Source organism: Haliotis rufescens, unplaced genomic scaffold, assembly GCF_023055435.1.
Source record: "Haliotis rufescens isolate VD_foot unplaced genomic scaffold, xgHalRufe1.0.p SCAF_9, whole genome shotgun sequence".
Classification (NCBI taxonomy): Eukaryota; Metazoa; Mollusca; class Gastropoda; order Lepetellida; family Haliotidae; genus Haliotis; species Haliotis rufescens.
Window position 1 is genome coordinate 5,637,191 of NW_025964383.1, and position 18,179 is coordinate 5,655,369.

The 18,179-nt window shown below is 44.7% G+C and overlaps 1 protein-coding gene across 1 annotated transcript in view; it reads left to right on the forward strand.

Annotated features, from left to right (window-relative positions):
* Nucleotides 1–18,179, forward strand: part of LOC124151449 (intraflagellar transport protein 80 homolog) — a 132,805-nt gene that overhangs the window by 83,217 nt on the left and 31,409 nt on the right. The window contains exons 13-14 of the mRNA XM_046523927.2: nucleotides 123–258; nucleotides 17,868–18,015. Coding sequence (XP_046379883.1) covers nucleotides 123–258; nucleotides 17,868–18,015 — 284 coding nt within the window. The remainder of the gene's footprint in view (nucleotides 1–122; nucleotides 259–17,867; nucleotides 18,016–18,179) is intronic.

The following is an 18,179-nucleotide window of genomic DNA, read 5'->3' on the forward strand; positions in this document are numbered from 1 at the left end:
ATACTCCCTGAGGGACTTGGTTGTAGTAAGCATTTTGTTTAATCTGGTGGAACAGTATGTTTGGATGTTCAGATGTGCTGTACAGCTGTTTGTTCCTGTATGATGTGCTATGACTATTTCAGATTGAGGTGATGGAGATAGCCCTGGACCAGTTCGGCCCTGCTGCAGAGCGGAGACTAGCAATAATTGACAAGAATAGAGACCTATACCTAACATCAGTCAGAGTGTTTGGCACAGATAGAAAATCCGTTAAACTTGGTAGGTGCCCATTAAATTAGCTTATAGAGGCCTTGAAGTCCGTCCTTTTCACTATGAAGGGGTTTCTGAATTTGACTTAATTTAGAATGAATGTAGGCATGTTTGTTTCTATCCACTATTTCTTGCATATTAATTCAGTCATCCGCATCCATTGTCTGATATTTTAATGGCTGTATATCCTATACCAAACAGTAGCTTTGATTGGATAGCTGTAACGTCGCTAAAGCCCCCTTTACACAGGGCTGCGACCTTTGTGCCACCTTTGAGCGATAGAAAACTGGCCAGGACGCTCAATGGTCGCCTAAACACAGAAAATCATGTTTCTGTGTAACTGCTCCAGCAGTTGTTCAGCAGTAACTGCTCGAGTTGTTCAGCGTCTGCAACCACATGAAACACTGCAGGTACAAGCCCTCCATATATAGGCAGGCTGAGGAGGCACTACAGGCAGGTCAAAGGAGGCAGAAAAGAGGCAGCAGCCTTGCCATGGTTTCTCAAGGGTTGCCGTGGTCGCCGAATGGAGGCACGGCAGTCGCCATAGTCATCGTTCAGTGCACGCTGTTGGTCGCCCAAAGGAGGCACATGGGAGGCAGAAGCATCGCCCAGATTAACGGAATACATTTGCAGCAGAACGCATCTTCTACCTGGCGACCATTGGGCGACCACTGTGCCTTCATTCTGCAACAACGGCAATGCTTGTGCCTCCTTTGAGCCACCTTTGAGCTACCAATCTCCTCGGCGACCTTTGTGCAACTGTTTTGAACATGTTCAATAATTCATGGCAACCATGGCGTCCATTGCGATGTCTGAACCTCCCGTGTACCACCTTGGAATGACCTAGGCAACCATTCTGCCTACGTTGAGCCTTCAACGACAACCTGGCAAATTTCATGGTCGCACACAGGACAAAAGTCTTCATCCTTTGTAAAGGCCCCATAAAGCTACCTAGAAGGTCATAATGGAACTTTTTTCTTTCATTTAAGACATGACATTTCACTGACATACAATTTGTCAAACCAAGTAAGAACACAAGGCACAGTGGAATTTAGGAAACTCCTTATTCATTCTCTAAATAAGTACATTTTTACTTATCCTGTTACTTATCCATATTGCTTATTGAAACATCTGTTCCAAATGCAGCCCATCTGTGATGAACATGGGCTGCCCCCAAGCCCTCAGTTTTGTCTCCTTCACTGTCATCAACACTTGGGAAATTGCTATGTGATAAATCGTCAATCTTCCATTGATGTCTAATCAATACTACGACAAGAATGTCGCTACTACTACTTATCTACAATGGGTCATGGTTTCTGCTTCATTTGTAAGGAGAACAAATTGAGGGCAGACCCTCACCTCAGTTGCAAGCTCATTGTACCGAAGACCATCGTTGTTCTTATTGTCCATTCCTCACGGAAGATGAGTTTGTTATATATCTTCACCGTCTTAAGATGAAACAAGGAGATGATCATTGGGGACAGGATGATGTGTCCAACAGCTCCGTTTTGCATGATGATTGCCTTGCTAGTGACGTTGCTGGCGACCAGTCCAGCATGGATGCACCAACTTGTCTAAACAGAGCCTCATCCACCTTCTCAACTGCATCTAACAATAACGTCTCATTAGTCACCATCTGCGCCTGTGACATTTTCGTCTCTGACCCTCACACCTGTGACGCTTACACCTGTCATGGCTATGTCTGTGGTTCAACTTACAACTGTCCCACCTACAACGTGTACTCCTGCAACATCACTGATGCCTTATGCAGAAGATTAAGAGTGGGTATGCATGTTTCGCACCTTTTCCGACATTCTTGAAATCACAGCAGTTGTCTGACACGTTTATACATCATATGAGAGGACGTTTTTGATCACCTTACGAGGCGCTCCAAGTCGCCTTATCATTCATAGCGAAGAACATGGTGATCATATTGGGGCATATCCGGAGAGACTCCTATGAATATTAGGACGGATCTGGTCGGACTCATCCACAGCCTGCTGGACACCATAGTCAGAATGCAGGAAGACTTACTCTCCATCCAAGTCTGGATGTCTTCACAGCTACTGTGGGTTCAGCATCAACAACTACTAGCACAGATTCACGCAAGAGCTGTTTTCCCACCAAACCAAGAGGTTGATAATGTCACAACCAATATCTCCTACCAAGGCATTCAACGGCAAAGTGGGACATGTCATAGACGAGGTCAGACAAGATACAACAGAATGATTCCAAGTATCAACCATGAACCTAGCTGCCAAGACACATGGATCTTCCTATCCCCCAAAGCGTTCCTGGGATCAGAAGGACTCGTCATATAAACAGCCTCCTAAGAAAAAGTTTGTCCCCTCTGGGAAGGATTCATTCCAACCGAGTCGGGGGTACAACAAGCATCAGTCTTCTCAGGAGTCGTTTCGCCTTTTCACCGTCTTTCAACATAATGTCGACTCTGGGGCCAGTTGGAAGGTGTCTTCTGTCATGCATCAAAAAGTGGAAGCAGATTCCACCCGACTGCTGGGTCCTAACCGTCGTGGCTCATGGATACAAACTGCATTTCAAGAAACATCCCATCGTGAAATCTCAAGCCGTAGGACGCAGATTTCGCCAAGGTAGTGGCAGCAGATCTGGCTGTCAGGAGGCTATGAAAGAAGCTAGCCATTCAGAAACTATCCGAGACCAACAAGAACAAAGGCTTTTATTCTCCAGTATTCTAAGGTCCGAAAAAAGAATTCACCCAACATGAGGATGAAAATCGACTTAAAGATACTCAACAAGAAATTTCAGGCACCTACCTACATGCTGTTTCTGGTTCAGCTTATGACCTACCTAGGCTTCCTAGTCCGAGACCACTCCGGTTCAAGACATCATTTACATCGGAGCGGTTTCCAACTACAGAAGGGATATCTATGTCCACCAGAAGATTGATTTGTCAAGACTATTACGATGATTCAATCCCTATCAAGTCAACCCAGCAGGTCTCTGAGGCGGCGGATGTTGCTTTTAGGCAACCTAACGTCGCTCTTGTCTCTACAGGATATGACCTTCAGAGGAAGGTTGATGTTACCTCCTCTACAGACATGAATGAACTCACTACGATCCCGCACCCTAGAGTTCAAGACTCCGTTACCTCTCAACTTATTACAGGACTTGCATGGGTGGACTCACAGAGAGCATGTGATGAGTGGAATTCATCTGACTTCTCTGACGCCCAGCATCATCTATTTACAGACACATCAGATTCGGGTTGGGGAGCCCATATGGTACCATCATGGTACAAGGATCTTGGAACACTGGAGAGAGGATCCTACATATCAACTGCAAGGAAATGAAGGCCATCTATTACGCCATCCTGGCATGGAAGATACGTCTCTCCCAATCGTCATCCTCATAGCCACAAACAACGCCACAGTAGTGGTACATATTCAGAAACAAGGAGGAACCAGATCCAGTTCTCTGATGACAGAGACTACGTGATTGTTTGCCTTGGCAGACGCCATCAGTTGGCGGATGGAAGTGAGACATGTTCCTGGGAAACAACAACCTTGCTGACCGGGGAGAATAGTGCCAACAGTATGAACCTTACATCCCCAGATATTTGCTTGGATAACCGAGTTATGGGACTCACCGCACCTAGATCTCTTTACCACCTTCCAGAACCATCAACTTCCAGTTTATGTCAGTCCAGTCCCAGATCCAATGGCTCACCAGATTGATGCGTTATTGATGGATTGGACAGGTCTATATGCATACCCATTCCCACCATGGTCTTTCGTAGACAAAGTCATCCACAAGGTGGAGGAGACGGATTGCATGATAATCCTGATAGCACCAATCTGGCCCAGCAGAGCTTGGTTCCCCCAGACTATTTAGTCTATTAATGGAAGAACCTCTCCGTCGGATAAGTTTGTCCAGTGGAGAAGACGACAAAGGATTAAAACTAATACAATAGCCATCCCTATGGGAGCAGACTTTCTACTACATCTACGTCAGGACAATAAGTTCCGACATGGGATGATAGAAGGTTACAGATCGGCTCTTCCCCCTGTATTTCCAGGAAAGTCACCTCATCAAGAGTTTCAGAACTCCATGCTTTGGACTATTCCCCATGATCAACATTGATTCTCTTTCAGATTAAATCCTCCTTCGGGCACTTATTGCATTTTCCTTGCTCAAGAAAATCTACATGACATAGTTGTAACCATTTTTCCTTAATAAAAAATGTTACCACACAAAAAAACTTCGTTTTTGTATGATATACAACCACCTTTACAGTGCCTCACCCTCCACGGCGCCCCGTGCCAGGGGGAGTAACTCTCACACAAATCACTTTCCTTTATGTCATTCGACTGACATGACCCTAGAGGAACCTAATCGTTCACTGAGAGACTATGACTGACCAAACTGTATGTATGGTACATTTCTTTCCTTGCAAAGGCGTAATACCTCGCATTTTAAAGTTATAGAGTTGTAATTCTAATAGAAGAAACGCCACGTGCATGGTACATTTGAATTCAAATGGCCGTAATGGCGTCCATTGTGTAGTTCCACTGTCTGACATATGTAACACCAAGGCCATCAAAACGGCTTGGTTTTTTGTTATACCATACAGAACTACAGGTTTTTCTTTACATAAACCCAAGGTGGTGTGCCAGATTATAACTACACTTACCTTTTTTACGGGTTTTACACCTTAGCGCGTAACACGCCCCTTTGGTGTTATAATTATACTACGGACATTGGCTATTAGTATTGCGTTACAAATCGCATTCTACATTACGCCTTTGCTTCTGTTTTCACAATTTTGCATGTATCTTTCCGATCTTTATATCGCACTGATACACTATTTTCCCGCCCCCCTGCCCAACTCAGAATTTACGGTCAATTTTACAGACCTTCAAACTTTGTTCAGGATGTGGGTCGAATATCCCACCCCAGGACCAGCAGCCTAAAGTGTTTGGTAGAAGAGGGGCGTTTGACGTGTTTGACGATCAGTCATGCCCCATCTGCCGGGAGTTAGGACTAGGACTATGAAGCGTCGGCATGCCGACCTCATCCACTTTAAGGCGGGTGGACATTCACTCCAAGAAGGCCATTCCCCCCCGCCGTCTAAAAAGGGTAAGGGGCGGTCGGGTAGCCTAGTGGTTAAAGCGTTCGCTCGTCACGCCGAAGACCCGGGTTCGATTCCTGACATGGGTACAATGTGTGAAGCCCATTTCTGGTGTCCCCCGCCGTGATATTGCTGGAATATTGCTAAAAGCGGCGTAAAACCATACTCACTCACTCACTCACTCTAAAAAGGGTAAAAAAAGGCAAAATCTATGCCTTCTGCTACAGTCTCCTCTCCCCCTTCTCCGAGGGCCGGGGGAGAGGGTTGTAGGGTCCCCGAGGTTCCTACACCTGCACCCTCTCCTGCACCCTCTTTGGCAGACATTTCTGCTTTACTAAAGTCGCAGATGGCGTCGATGATGGAGGAGGTTAAGTCCTAACTCCGAGAGGAGCTGCGTGCTGGGCCTTCCCCGTTGTCGCCGCAGGACGCAGCCTCAAGGCCCTGTGGAATGCCCGGCGTCGGCCGAGGCAGGCCACTTGGCCTCGGGGACAATCCGAGACTGGGCTTCAGCTCCGACTCGAGGTGACTCCCCAGCGGAGGCGTGGCCGGCACTGGCCCCTTCACTTCCTCCCCACCATTTTCCCTAGCAGAGCCAGACACCTTCTCCGAGGCCGAGACTTCCTCTAGTGGATCTGTGGCCCAGAGCCAGGTGGGTTCCCTTGAACCCCCGGCACCCTCGGGACCGGGACTCGGCTTTGGGCAGGGGGCAGCCCGGGGGTGTGAAGGCCCAGGCCTTCGGGCGTCCTCCTCCTGTCTCGTCTGCTACCTCTCTTGAGGATGAGTCGGCTCAGAATCGAGAGAGGAGGAGTGGATGGAGGAGGGTTTGATGATTTGGGGGCTTCAGGGACATTTTCCTTTGTATCCTCGTTGAGGCACGTACGGGACAAGGTCGTCCAGGTACTGCCTCAGGTGGCTGCAACCCATGCCCGCGTCGGATCCGACTGAGTTCCGCCTCAGGGGGGACGCCTTCGCACCTAGCAAGGCACCCCAGGTGCGGCTCCGCATTTTGTCCTCCTTGGCACATGAGGTCATCAATTCTCTGCTTACGGGTGCCCGCAGGAAGTTCGACCTGCCCGAACTTATTAAGGGGTACCCGTTAGCGGAGGACGGTGATTTCGAGTTCCAGTGGTCGACGAATGCGTCTGGACTTCTGTCCTTCCACCTTCGACCCCCACCTTGGCTAAGCAGGGCCGGTGGTTACCCCAATTCCTTTGTGCGGTGCGGAGCTGAAGGCTGCATAGTTTGCTTTGAGGAGCAATACCGTAATGCATGCCAACAGCTTCGCGTCTCCGTACACTCCGCCTATCTGTCTGCAGTACAGAGGGAGCTGGTGGGGGAGGGGCTGGCTGACTCCTCGGAGTTGGCGGCGCAGCTGATTGAAGTTCATAGTCATCTCGCACGGGACGCTATTCGTAGCTGTGCCTCGCAGATGATGTGCGCTGTCATGGTCATGCCAAGGCTGTGGATGTCGGTGTCTAAGTACTCGGCATCCACACACCTGGACCTCCTAGCTTTGCCGTATAAGATGGGTGCCACCCTCTTCCCTGGGGCTCAGCAGGTGGTCCAAGAGCCCGCTCAGTTGTACGCTTCAATCACGGACTCTAAGGCCTGGGGCAGTCGGGTAGCCTAGTGGTTAAAGCATTCGCTCGTCACGCCGAAGACCCGGGTTCGATTCCCGACGTGGGTACAATGTGTGAAGCCCATTTCTGGTGTCCCCCGCCGTGATATTGCTGGAATATTGCTAAAAGCAGCGTAAAACCATACTCACTCACTCACTCTAAGGCCTTGTTGGAGGTACCTAGCGCCAAGCCGCATAAGCGGACCTCTCCCCTTGACTCTTCCCACGCTGACACGTCGGGTCAGAAGTCTTCCCCCCGCTTGGAAGCAGCCGCTTCCTTCAGGGTAAAGGTGCAGGGAGAGGCAAGGGCCGGGGCAAGGTGGCTGGTCGAGGCCAGCAGCCTTTTCGCAGGGCCGGGGTTCCCATTAGTGCCCGAAGAGCCCCAGGTGGACCCACAGTCACCAGTTCTCGAGAGCCGGGATCCACTGCCTCAAGCTGGATGTGCCCGTAGACGGCCGACTGGCTCTATTCCTCAAGGAATGGGAGACAGTTACATCCAATCCCTGGACCCTGTCCACTCTTAGGGATGGCCATTTACCTCGGTGGAAACACCATCCGCCCCCCTTCTCCGGGATAAAGCACACTCCGGTGCCTGCTACCCGAAAGAAGGCAGAGTTCCTCCGTACCGAGGTCGATACACTTCTTATGAAAGCAGCGATCGAACCAGTTCCCAAGGGACAGGAAAACGAGGGCTTCTACTCGACGTATTTTCTAGTCACCAAAAAAGACGGAGGATTTAGGCCTATTCTCAATCTGAGAAAACTGAACAAACTTATAGAGGTACCGTCCTTCAGGATGGAGACACTGCGCTCAGTGATCTCAGCTGTCGAGACAGGAGAATGGCTAACGTCAATAGACCTAAAAGACGCCTATCTCCACGTACCCATACACCCCGAGTTCAAGAAATACCTGAGGTTTTCTTTCGAGGGGAGGTGTTATCAGTTCAGGGTTCTACCATTCGGGATCTCCACGGCCCCGAAGGTGTTCACCAAGCTGATGTGCCCAAGTGGCCAGGTCGCAAGGTCAGTTCTGCCATCCGTACCTCGACGACTGGTTACTAAGCGCTCTATCGCAATCCCTCAGTCAGAAAGCCACACAAGAAGTGATAAACATTCTGATCACTCTAGGGTGGATAGTCTGTCCCAAGACACACTGCTCGTACATGGCTCCAGTTACTGGGCAACATGGCGGCGACAGTGGATGTGGTTTGGCGAGCGCGTTTGAGAATGAGACCCAATCAACAAGCACTCCGTCGACTTTGGGTGAACTCGGAAGATCTCGAGACTCCGCAGTGGCTCATTACACACCTTCAGTGGTGGACCGAGGTCGGGAATCTGTCCCGGGGGCTCCCCCTCAACACTCCCGTTCCGTCTCTCACAGTTCAAACAGACGTGCACTCTCCGGCTGGGGAGGCATTCTGAACAATCACAGCTATCACAGCTTTTCACGTCCCTGTCGACGGGGCACTTCTGGGTGCACACCCATTAGTGCAGCGCTTTTTGGCAGGTGTGGACAGGATCCGACCGCCTGTCCGGCGGATCAGTCCCCCTTGGGACTTGTCAATCGTTTTTGATTGGCTGTCCGGTCCTTCCTTTTGGGATCTGTCGTCTCTCTTTCTCTTCAGCTTTTGGGCTGGAAGACAGCGTTCCTTGTGGCGGTAACGCCCGACAGACGGGTAGGTGACATTCATGCAATGTCAGCCGATCCCGAACTAACTGTCTTCCACTGGGACAGAGTCAGTATTCAGCTGCCGGACTCTTACCGTCCTAAGGTCGCACACACCTTCCACGTGACGGCTCCTATTGAGCTACCTGCTCTTTCACAGCCTTCCTCGTCGGGGACCACTGCAAGACATGCTCATGTCTTCGATGTCCGCAGGACCCTCAAGGCCTATATCAGCAGAACTAAGGGTATGTGTAAGGATAACAAACTATTTTGCTGTTACGGCGGTAGGAAGGCTGGCTCACCTGCGAGCAAACAATCTATCCCGAGGTGGATAGTTTCAACCATTTGTACAGCGTATAGGCTTCAAGGCAGGGACCCCCCTACCAGGTTGAAGGCTCATTCGGTTAGAGCAGTGGCTACGACACAAGCGTACGCCGCAGCTCTGCCCATTGAGGAGATCTGCTCCGCAGCTATTTGGAGCCAGCCGAGCACGTTCATCAAACATGACCAACTCGACAAACACTCAAGCGAGTGTGCTCGGTTTGGTCAGTCAGTTCTCTGAACTGGGCAAAGTTCTACATGTCTAGCCGATTGAGCCTTCGAGATTTTAGACCGTCCTCCGGTTATAATGCTTCTGCAGTCGATAAATATCAGTCCTTACTACTCGATAATACTCATATCTGCACACGCACTCCTTCGTCCCAGGGAACCTCTTACCTGCGCAGGTTATGTCTCACGTGATCTTCGCCCCTATCTCACTTGTTCAAAAAAAAGCGTGGGGGGGGGTTCGAGTTCTCGAATTATGATAAGCCACACATTACTGGCTGTTTCATAGTATATGGTCGACCACACCCTGTCTCTAGCCCCCCGCCTCTCGATGGTGGTGCCTCACGATAAGGTTGGTTCCTTTTATGGAACTCTTTTTTATTCATTGAATAATCAGAATACGATGCCACTTCCTAAGATTATCTTTAGGAGTCTATCTTGATGCAATAAGTGCCCCAAGGAGGATTTAATCTGAAAGAGAATTTTACAAACCTGTAGAGGTTATGAATTCTCTGATGAAATCCTCCTTGGGGCACGGCCACCCACCTCCTCACATTCCGTCAGCATTAGACATATGGAAAGTGATTTGGGTGAGAGTTACTCCCCCTGGCACGGGGCGCCGTGGAGGGTGAGGCACTGTAAAGGGGGTTGTATATCATAAAAAAACAAAGTTTTTTTTGTGTGTTAACATTTTTTATTAAGGAAAAATGGTTACAACTATGTCATGTAGATTTTCTTGAGCAAGGAAAATGCAATAAGTGCCCCAAGGAGGATTTCATCAGAGAATTCATCACCTATACAGGTTTGTAAAAACCTCAATCACTCTTAAAGCCCCACCCTGACTATAAATAGCCCGCAAGGTGGCGGTGTTTCAGTTTTGAACAATGACTGACAATGTAAACACAACCGAGTGTCGGGAGAAGATTATTGAAAACCATACGGGAACCATATCACCATTGACCGTCAAACTTCGTATCAACTTGAATGACAAACCATGGATACAACAAATGGCTCCATATCAAGATATAATTTAATAAATTTTCTGTAGTTTTATCATAAAAAATAGAATCGATCGTGTTTGGTGTCTGCATCAATCACAGTGGGCGGAGCTTATTTACGGTTGCGCTATAAATAGCAAAGCACATGGTCATGTGTACATGTGACACATTCAATGCATTTGTGGTCAAAGTGTATTGTGTTGTATATTTTTACGGCAGAACAGCAGTAGAACATCAGTTTCGGTTAATGTAAAAGTAACGATACTTTAAAACGAAATTGACGGCGCAATTCTTTCAGTTCAATCCGAAAATTACAGATATTTGTTTAGTTTTGGTCATTTGCATTCAACAGTTAGATTTGTGCCACACAATAATCAGTTTATATTCATAAAACTTAAATTATTACACAGATTTTTCAACTAGTGTTTAGGAAGGGGCCTAATTTGAAGCACCAGAAGTTGCACCAATATTTCTCAGCTTGACTACAATAGATAAATATGTCACGTGTATCAACATAACAATGCACATAAGCAACTGGTAAATAAGTAACGAAATATACTTGATGTTTTGACCTACAGAAGGCATATCCAGATAATATTGTACTTACGATAAACGAAAACTCCAATACACATATTCCAAGACAACTTTAATTATGAATTTCCTTTTCTTTCACAGAATTTTCACACACAAAACTGAGTTTGATCATTAGATCCACACTTGTCCCATGTATTTTTTGTTTGGGGTATTTGGATACACTTCGCGCACAAGTTTTAAAATACAATCTGCGATCCCTCTCCCGTTTTGTCCACACCAATCCTTCATCTGCTGCAACGTTAAATTCTGTTTCTTCAAGTCCAAGTATCTACGATCTCTCCAAACACTTTGTTTATTTAGCTCAGTCCAGAAGCAATGTATTCGAATCGACAAATTTCTGCAACATGGTGGCCGCACCATTCCCTAACTGCGATTGCCTGTGCCGTGCCACGCATGGTTGACAAAAGAAGTGTGAACATACATATTCGGCTTCATCTGGTTCCACAATGAAATCTAGCTGTGACACTGATTCACTAATCCTAGGAATCGGCACCGAATTTATCAAAGTTTCTGTTGCACTTGCAAGGGCGGGAAGAGAGGCGCCATCTTGTCGATTCGAGTTGTGAATCAGAATGATGTGATCTTGATGCGCTCATGGGACGTGGTTGCTAGGAGATCTTGTGGTCAGAAAGGTGAAAACAAAAAGTTTTAGAAAGTAATAAAAGAAATACGCAGTGCAATCCAAAAGGACCATGTACAGGATATTTTTTTATAATAATATTCACGAAAAAAAAATCTTTTCTAATAATGCAAATTAATTTATTAATTTATCCCAAGGTCGTAACCCTGATCACATGGTGGGTATTTTGAAGGAATCTTTGCGATGACGCCGTGAATGAGGCCGTGTGTATTACATTGTTGAATTCAGCTGCCCAGGAAGATTGTTGAGGCATTGACATTATGACAGATGTTCGTTATGGATGGAGAGAAAAATGTATCAGAGAAAAACATTGTAGCTTTGAGCTTCGAGACCAAACATGTGTTAATGCCAAAGTAGCCAGCGACCTGAATGTAAGCTTAATGAAATTAATGTTGAAACCCATTTTCACGCACATGACAGAATTAATGTGAACAAACATTTATCTGAACATCGTTTCGAAGTCTTTGAGGCTGTCCGTATTTTAATAAAAAAATTATCTCTATTCCGACATGAAATAATATATGTCTTCGTGTCTCAATTTTTTTGCCGCTGTTGAAAATTGCGCACCAATCTAATAAATGAAATACTACTAGATCTACCATTGCACCGTCATAAAAGAACCAGGTCAAAAAAACATTGCTACTGGACAATGGAAAAACGACAAGAAACTACTTTGATCACTTGAAAATATTTTTGACCATTACCAGGGTTTTTTACACGATCGTTGTCATCCAGATTCCAGAGTAAGCAAGACGAACACAACGAAGAAAAACATTGTTGAAATCACCAATTGACGTATATATTGTGAGAAATGCTATTTATAAACTGAAGATATACCGTACACCACAGAGTAACGATTGGTGCCCCAACACATATTATGTTTCTTGTTCATTTACACTGCTCATATACATCACGACAACCGTTCTCGTCCAGAGATCTAGAAGTATAATTTGTGTGTTGGACTCTGTTGGATAAATCATGGACATTCCGCGCTATCATTTTATGAAGATGTGAAGACGGCATGGCAGGTAGGTTTTGAAACCAAAGACCTACGCGTTTGTTGAAAAGTCTTGGAATCGTTTGATAGATATTTATTACCATTAAAACTTACGTCTTTGTTGTCAAAAGGTCCACGTGGGTTGGTGTTTACATGACGTCACCCGTTTATGCATTAACCAATGAAATGTATGTGTTATCATGACATCATATTGACCTGTCAGATCACTTGTATAAGCTCCACCCACTAGAGTGCGGTAGTTCCTACCGCAGATGCCCCTTTAAGATCATTCCCAGATTTTGTAGCCAAGAATCAATCTACCACCATGGGGCAGTTGGGCCATAGACACTATACCGGGTACCGTTCCTGCTTTAGGGCTGACAGTGGATCACCCAGACAGACTTTTATGTCCCATCAGAGCTCTCAAATTTGATCTCCTGACTACAGACCCACATAGAAGCTTCAAAGGAGTTTATTCCTATCCTGCAAGCCTCAGTCCAACAAGGACATCACTGGGGCTACAATAGTGAGCTGGCTTATAGCTACCGTTGCAGCGAGGTAGACACAGGCACAGAATTCCACACCACATCTTGGATCCTGCTCAGCTCATGAGATCAGAGCCCTAGCCACGAGTCTCGATTCATGGACATCTGTTTTATTGGAACAAGTTGTGTCTAGTTGTCAGTTGGGCTCACAAAACACCTTCACCAGTTTTTACTTGAGTGATGTACAGCCGGACCTAGAGAGCGTTTATTCCCTTGGGCCCATTGTCGGGGCGCAAACCATCATCTACCAATAGTTTCCTACTTCTATTGAAAAAAAGGGGATGGGGGAGAGGATCCAACACCACTAGCATCAGAGGGTAGGTACACCCTTGATTATTCTGTTTATTAGGTGTAGGATGGATTAGGAGCACCTTGAGTATCAACTGCTTCTAGTGACCGGAAGTGACGTCAGAACCGGAAGTGAGAGCATACCTGGAAATGATCACTGGAAATAACAATACAAGGTCCATCTATCAGGAAATGACGTCTTTTGGTAAAAACAGACCATAAGAGATGTCATTATCCAATAAAGGGAAGTGACAAACCAGAGCACTTCACAACCGGAAGTGAGGACAGAACCAGAAGTGACGTCAGCACCGGACATAGTGTCACAAATCCATTTTAACAAGAAATGATGTCATTTGGTAGAAATAGACCAGAAATGACATCATTATTACTAACAAGAACAGCAAATATAACGGTAATTTTAGTGAAGGCATCATGTATCTGGCTGATTCTTGATGCATGCATCCTCAGGAGGAATTTCAAAGGAAATTATCTGGAGTCAGGATTAGAATCAGTGATTTAATGGCTCCGAGAAGAGAATTACTGTCAATTACACAGGGAGTTACTAGAGGCAGATCCCTCCGGGTTCCTCTGGTATATTCTGGCAAATATGTAATAGAGCTAGAGGATTCCCAAGAATTTATCAAACAATAGTTATCATTGTTAATAATTCTAAGAATACTACCTCTATTACATCAGAAGTACTCCCACCCACCTCCCCAATTCATCTACCTCTAGTGGTTAGATGTTGGAAGAACTGAGTTTCCCGTCATTACGCACGTCATAGCTTGGGTTGTTATAATGCTATATTGGTAACAACTAATTGTGTGTAATTGACAGTGAAGAGGATGACTGGTGAAAATCTGAAAATTAAGTTGACTGAAGACAAAATACAGGATTTATGGCAAAGATGTAATAGAGGTAGTATTCTTAGAATTATTAACAATGATAACTATTGTTCGATATTTATTTACATGAACATCATATATATAGGTAGCTAACAAATATATACAACAATAGTGAACAACAATAGACTTCTCAGGGACCGAGTATGTTCCTAGGTAAGGCGAGAGCAAATCTGTAGACACTTCTTCCCGAACCGATATTTATACTAACCTACCTGTTTTCGTGTTATAACATTGCTTTGGGTTAGTTCACCAATCAAGACCAATTAAGCATTATTAGAAAACTCATGTTCATTTTTAATGCCTATGATATTACCTTTGATTTACGGCCTCCCAGTTCCAACAATCTGCACAAGAAACATGTGCTTTAAATTCCTCTACAGTGGCTCGTCACCGTAACTTCTCCGTCTCGAGTATCATGGAGAGATGTTTCTGTCCATCTTCAATAGTCACTACCTACGACTGTCGACAATGTTGCTGGTCTTCACCAGTTCAGCACCTTGGTACTTGCACAGGAAGTGACGCCATCCCATCGATGAAGACAAACTTCCCTTCAAAGAACATTTAGGAATTAGTATTAAAGTTTTGGTTATTATGTACAATCATTGTAGTTATTTAGCGCAAGGAACCTATTGAGGTGATACTAGTTACTTGAAGTACATCGATTTCTGTGATCCACACAAGAGGTCTGTGTGACCACAGACAGCTGTTAGTGGACAAATCAAACTCCCTCCATCCAGAAATTTGCCATTATTAAGGGTTTTGCTATATGCTATCATTATAAGGACTAGTGGACTAAAACTGTTAGTTTCTATCCCTGTTAAGGACAGGCTGCATTCAGGAGAGGTGTCATTTTTTTCATAAATTCATTACATTTGATGATAAGGCTAGTGCTCCATTAATAATAGTGCAACATTAGTCAAATAACACTTGCACAATCAGGAGAATGCTGGAATCTAAAGACTAATTTATAGGTCAGATAGGGCCATCCATTTCGCTATTACTTACTTTTTTATGAAGTACAATTTCATCATTTTTTATAGTATTTTTTTCATACCTTAACATATAAAGTTTCAATATTGATATTTGTGTTGGAATAATTGGGTTCCTCGTGAACAAAACACCATGAAAATATATTGTCTTTATCCACAGCTAATTCTCACCAAGTGACCTGAGTTACTATAAACTATTCTGAGTATAGCGGAGTTATGCCTCCTTTTCTTTGTACTTGTACCTCTCTGTCAACTTTTGACGTTATAGAGGAAAATCAATTTTCATCATTTCCGGCAGGTTATATTTTTTTTATTGATGTATAATGTTATACATAAGCATATAAATCCATTTCATATATACGTGTATGTCGTTTCAGATATAAGGCAGTATTTTGTTAACTCACAGTTTCTGTAAAGCTGCTAAATAAAATAACATTCTGGCACAGTACTTTTATCGGTGTCTGATAAAAATCAGAGACATTTGCTGTTTTTCAACACAGAATAGATTTTGTGAGAAATCGGTGAGAACTTACCCCAAAACTAAGAAACAGCATCATAAATCTGAGAACATGCTTCTGAAAACATGGAAGCGGCAGCACTAAGACACACAGACTGCAACATTCCAAACTAGGCATGCGCAGAACAAGAGGGAAGCTGACCGCCATGTCATGACAATCAACAAACACCGAGTACATTTACATATCACAGCGCTAATATAGATTTAACCATGACATTGATGAATTCTTGATTCTGATTGGTTTAAAAGAGGTTTCCTTTTTGCTAAGGAAACCCCTTTCAAATATATTAAGCCTTTTAAAAAAAAATGTGCGTATGGATACAGAGATAGCCTTCATATTGATGCATAGAAAATGGCTGCCGATTGATCACCCCATATGAACTGTAAAACGTATCTATATTTCCTCTAATACACGCTGGGTCTCTAATACCAGCTAGGTCTCTAATACACGCCCAGTCAAGGGCTCTCGCGAAATTAAAAGACGGCATAGTGTCAAATAGAGGAAATATGGTAGTTTGATATCGGATGTTTTGGGCGTTGGCTTGGCCGCAACCCTGACTGCTTCGATGATGACATTAAAAGATTAAACGAAGGCATATCTTTTGCATACAGATAAAATATTTATGAAACTGTTAGGGAAATGTTCTATGGTGACCAGAATCGGAACAATTTAAGCTATTTCCTCATTGAAACAACCGACAATGAAAGTAAAATATAACGTTATAAAAATTGTTTGAATTTTTTTTATTCATGACAACATGATCTTGAAATTGACAGGTCACAACATTCAGATACTGAGATAGGCCCTACCTCGTGTCGAAATGTCTGACTCGTCTACAGGCTAAAAAAGCAGCTGTTCACTCATACTCGGTTCCATTGGTTATCATATTGTGCCAGCAGGCTCGATCAATCCCAGTAAATCTACAGGTTAATGTTGAACCACATCATAGATCGGGGTTGTCATCTTGCTTCTTTTATATAGTTACGGAGAATGTAAACGCAAGATTGTCAGCCATTGACAGCTGTGAGTAACAGTGATGTAGGTCAATTCTGCCACATCCAAGTTCGGGGTGGAGAGGCATTTTTTTTGTTATATTATTTTTCACTGGGGGTAATTAATTGCCAAATAACTAATAACACTTACACATGTTAAATAATGAACATGTAGCAGGGCGTGGAGTCATCCCACAGATGACATCCTTACCTTGTCAGCTTGCTGACGGGGTTAACCTCTTTGGTCATGTGGACAAGGCGTCCGACCTCGGATCAGAAGGTCCATGGTTCGAATCCCATCACGGGACTCGGAAATTTTATGGCCGCTACATTGGCGCCCAACGTGGGGCTGAGCACGTTCATATTAAATTTGAGCAAAATAAGCCTCAGTACCCTACTATGCGGCCCGGGACGTGCCTTCTGTTGCCGGGGGAGTATGTAGCAGGGCGTGGAGTCATCCCACAGATGACATCCTTACCTTGTCAGCTTGCTGACGGGGTTAACCTCTTTGGTCATGTGGACAAGGCGTCCGACCTCGGATCAGAAGGTCCATGGTTCGAATCCCATCACGGGACTCGGAAATTTTATGGCCGCTACAAACAGAATGTTAATTCATAAAGTTTGTTGTAGAAATATATTTGTTTAACAAGTTAAAACCTTTTGCTACAACCTGTCACGCCTATGATAGAAATGATGGCATGTTTGATTTCCAAGAAATGACCTCTCTCACTAAATTCTGAGAAATGACAGGGTCAGCCGAAACAGTGTACAACAGGTTGGAAGAAATTAAAACGTCTGTCTTTGGACTAAGTTTGGAGTGTTATTTGTCAACTTCTTTTGAAAAACTATGTGTTTTGAACACTTATTTTGAACTACTCACGACTATGGTGTTTTTAATCTTGAACTTTAGTAATAATTGTTACATATATAACTACCTGTGACCACTTTTCGGAATGATCTAAGATTGCAGACCTGTGTACCTGTGTTGTTACGTGTTGCAAGAGAGCACCGTTTTCAAAGCATTGTTGCCGTCATGGTAGAATGGAAATATACCTACTGTGTTTTGAAATTTGATGAAGTCCCACTGTAGAGTAGATACCTCTTTATTTTAATTTGGAACATCGCGCTTTAACAGTAGGTATGTATTAATATTTCTAAATTTAGAGTGGATCCCCAGGTCAATGTTGTGTTGAGTATATTGCAAATCTATGATCAGGTACAATGATCCAGTCCCTGGCGTGGAATGACGATACCAACATGCTGGCAGCAATGACAGATGGCTGTGTCCTGGTCTGGTACTATCCAAATGCAGTATACGTTGACCGAGATCTCCTGCCCAAAACCCTGCACAGGAAAGATTCAAGGTGAGCACAGAAAGTCAGAAGGAAACACATGATCATTGCTGTGCAGTATGTATTGCTTGTTCTCCTCACTGTCTTGACTGGACAGCCCCATGTTGCCATGTGTGTTGTATTGCTTGTTCTCCTCACTGTCTTGACTGGACAGCCCCATGTTGCCGTGTGTTGTA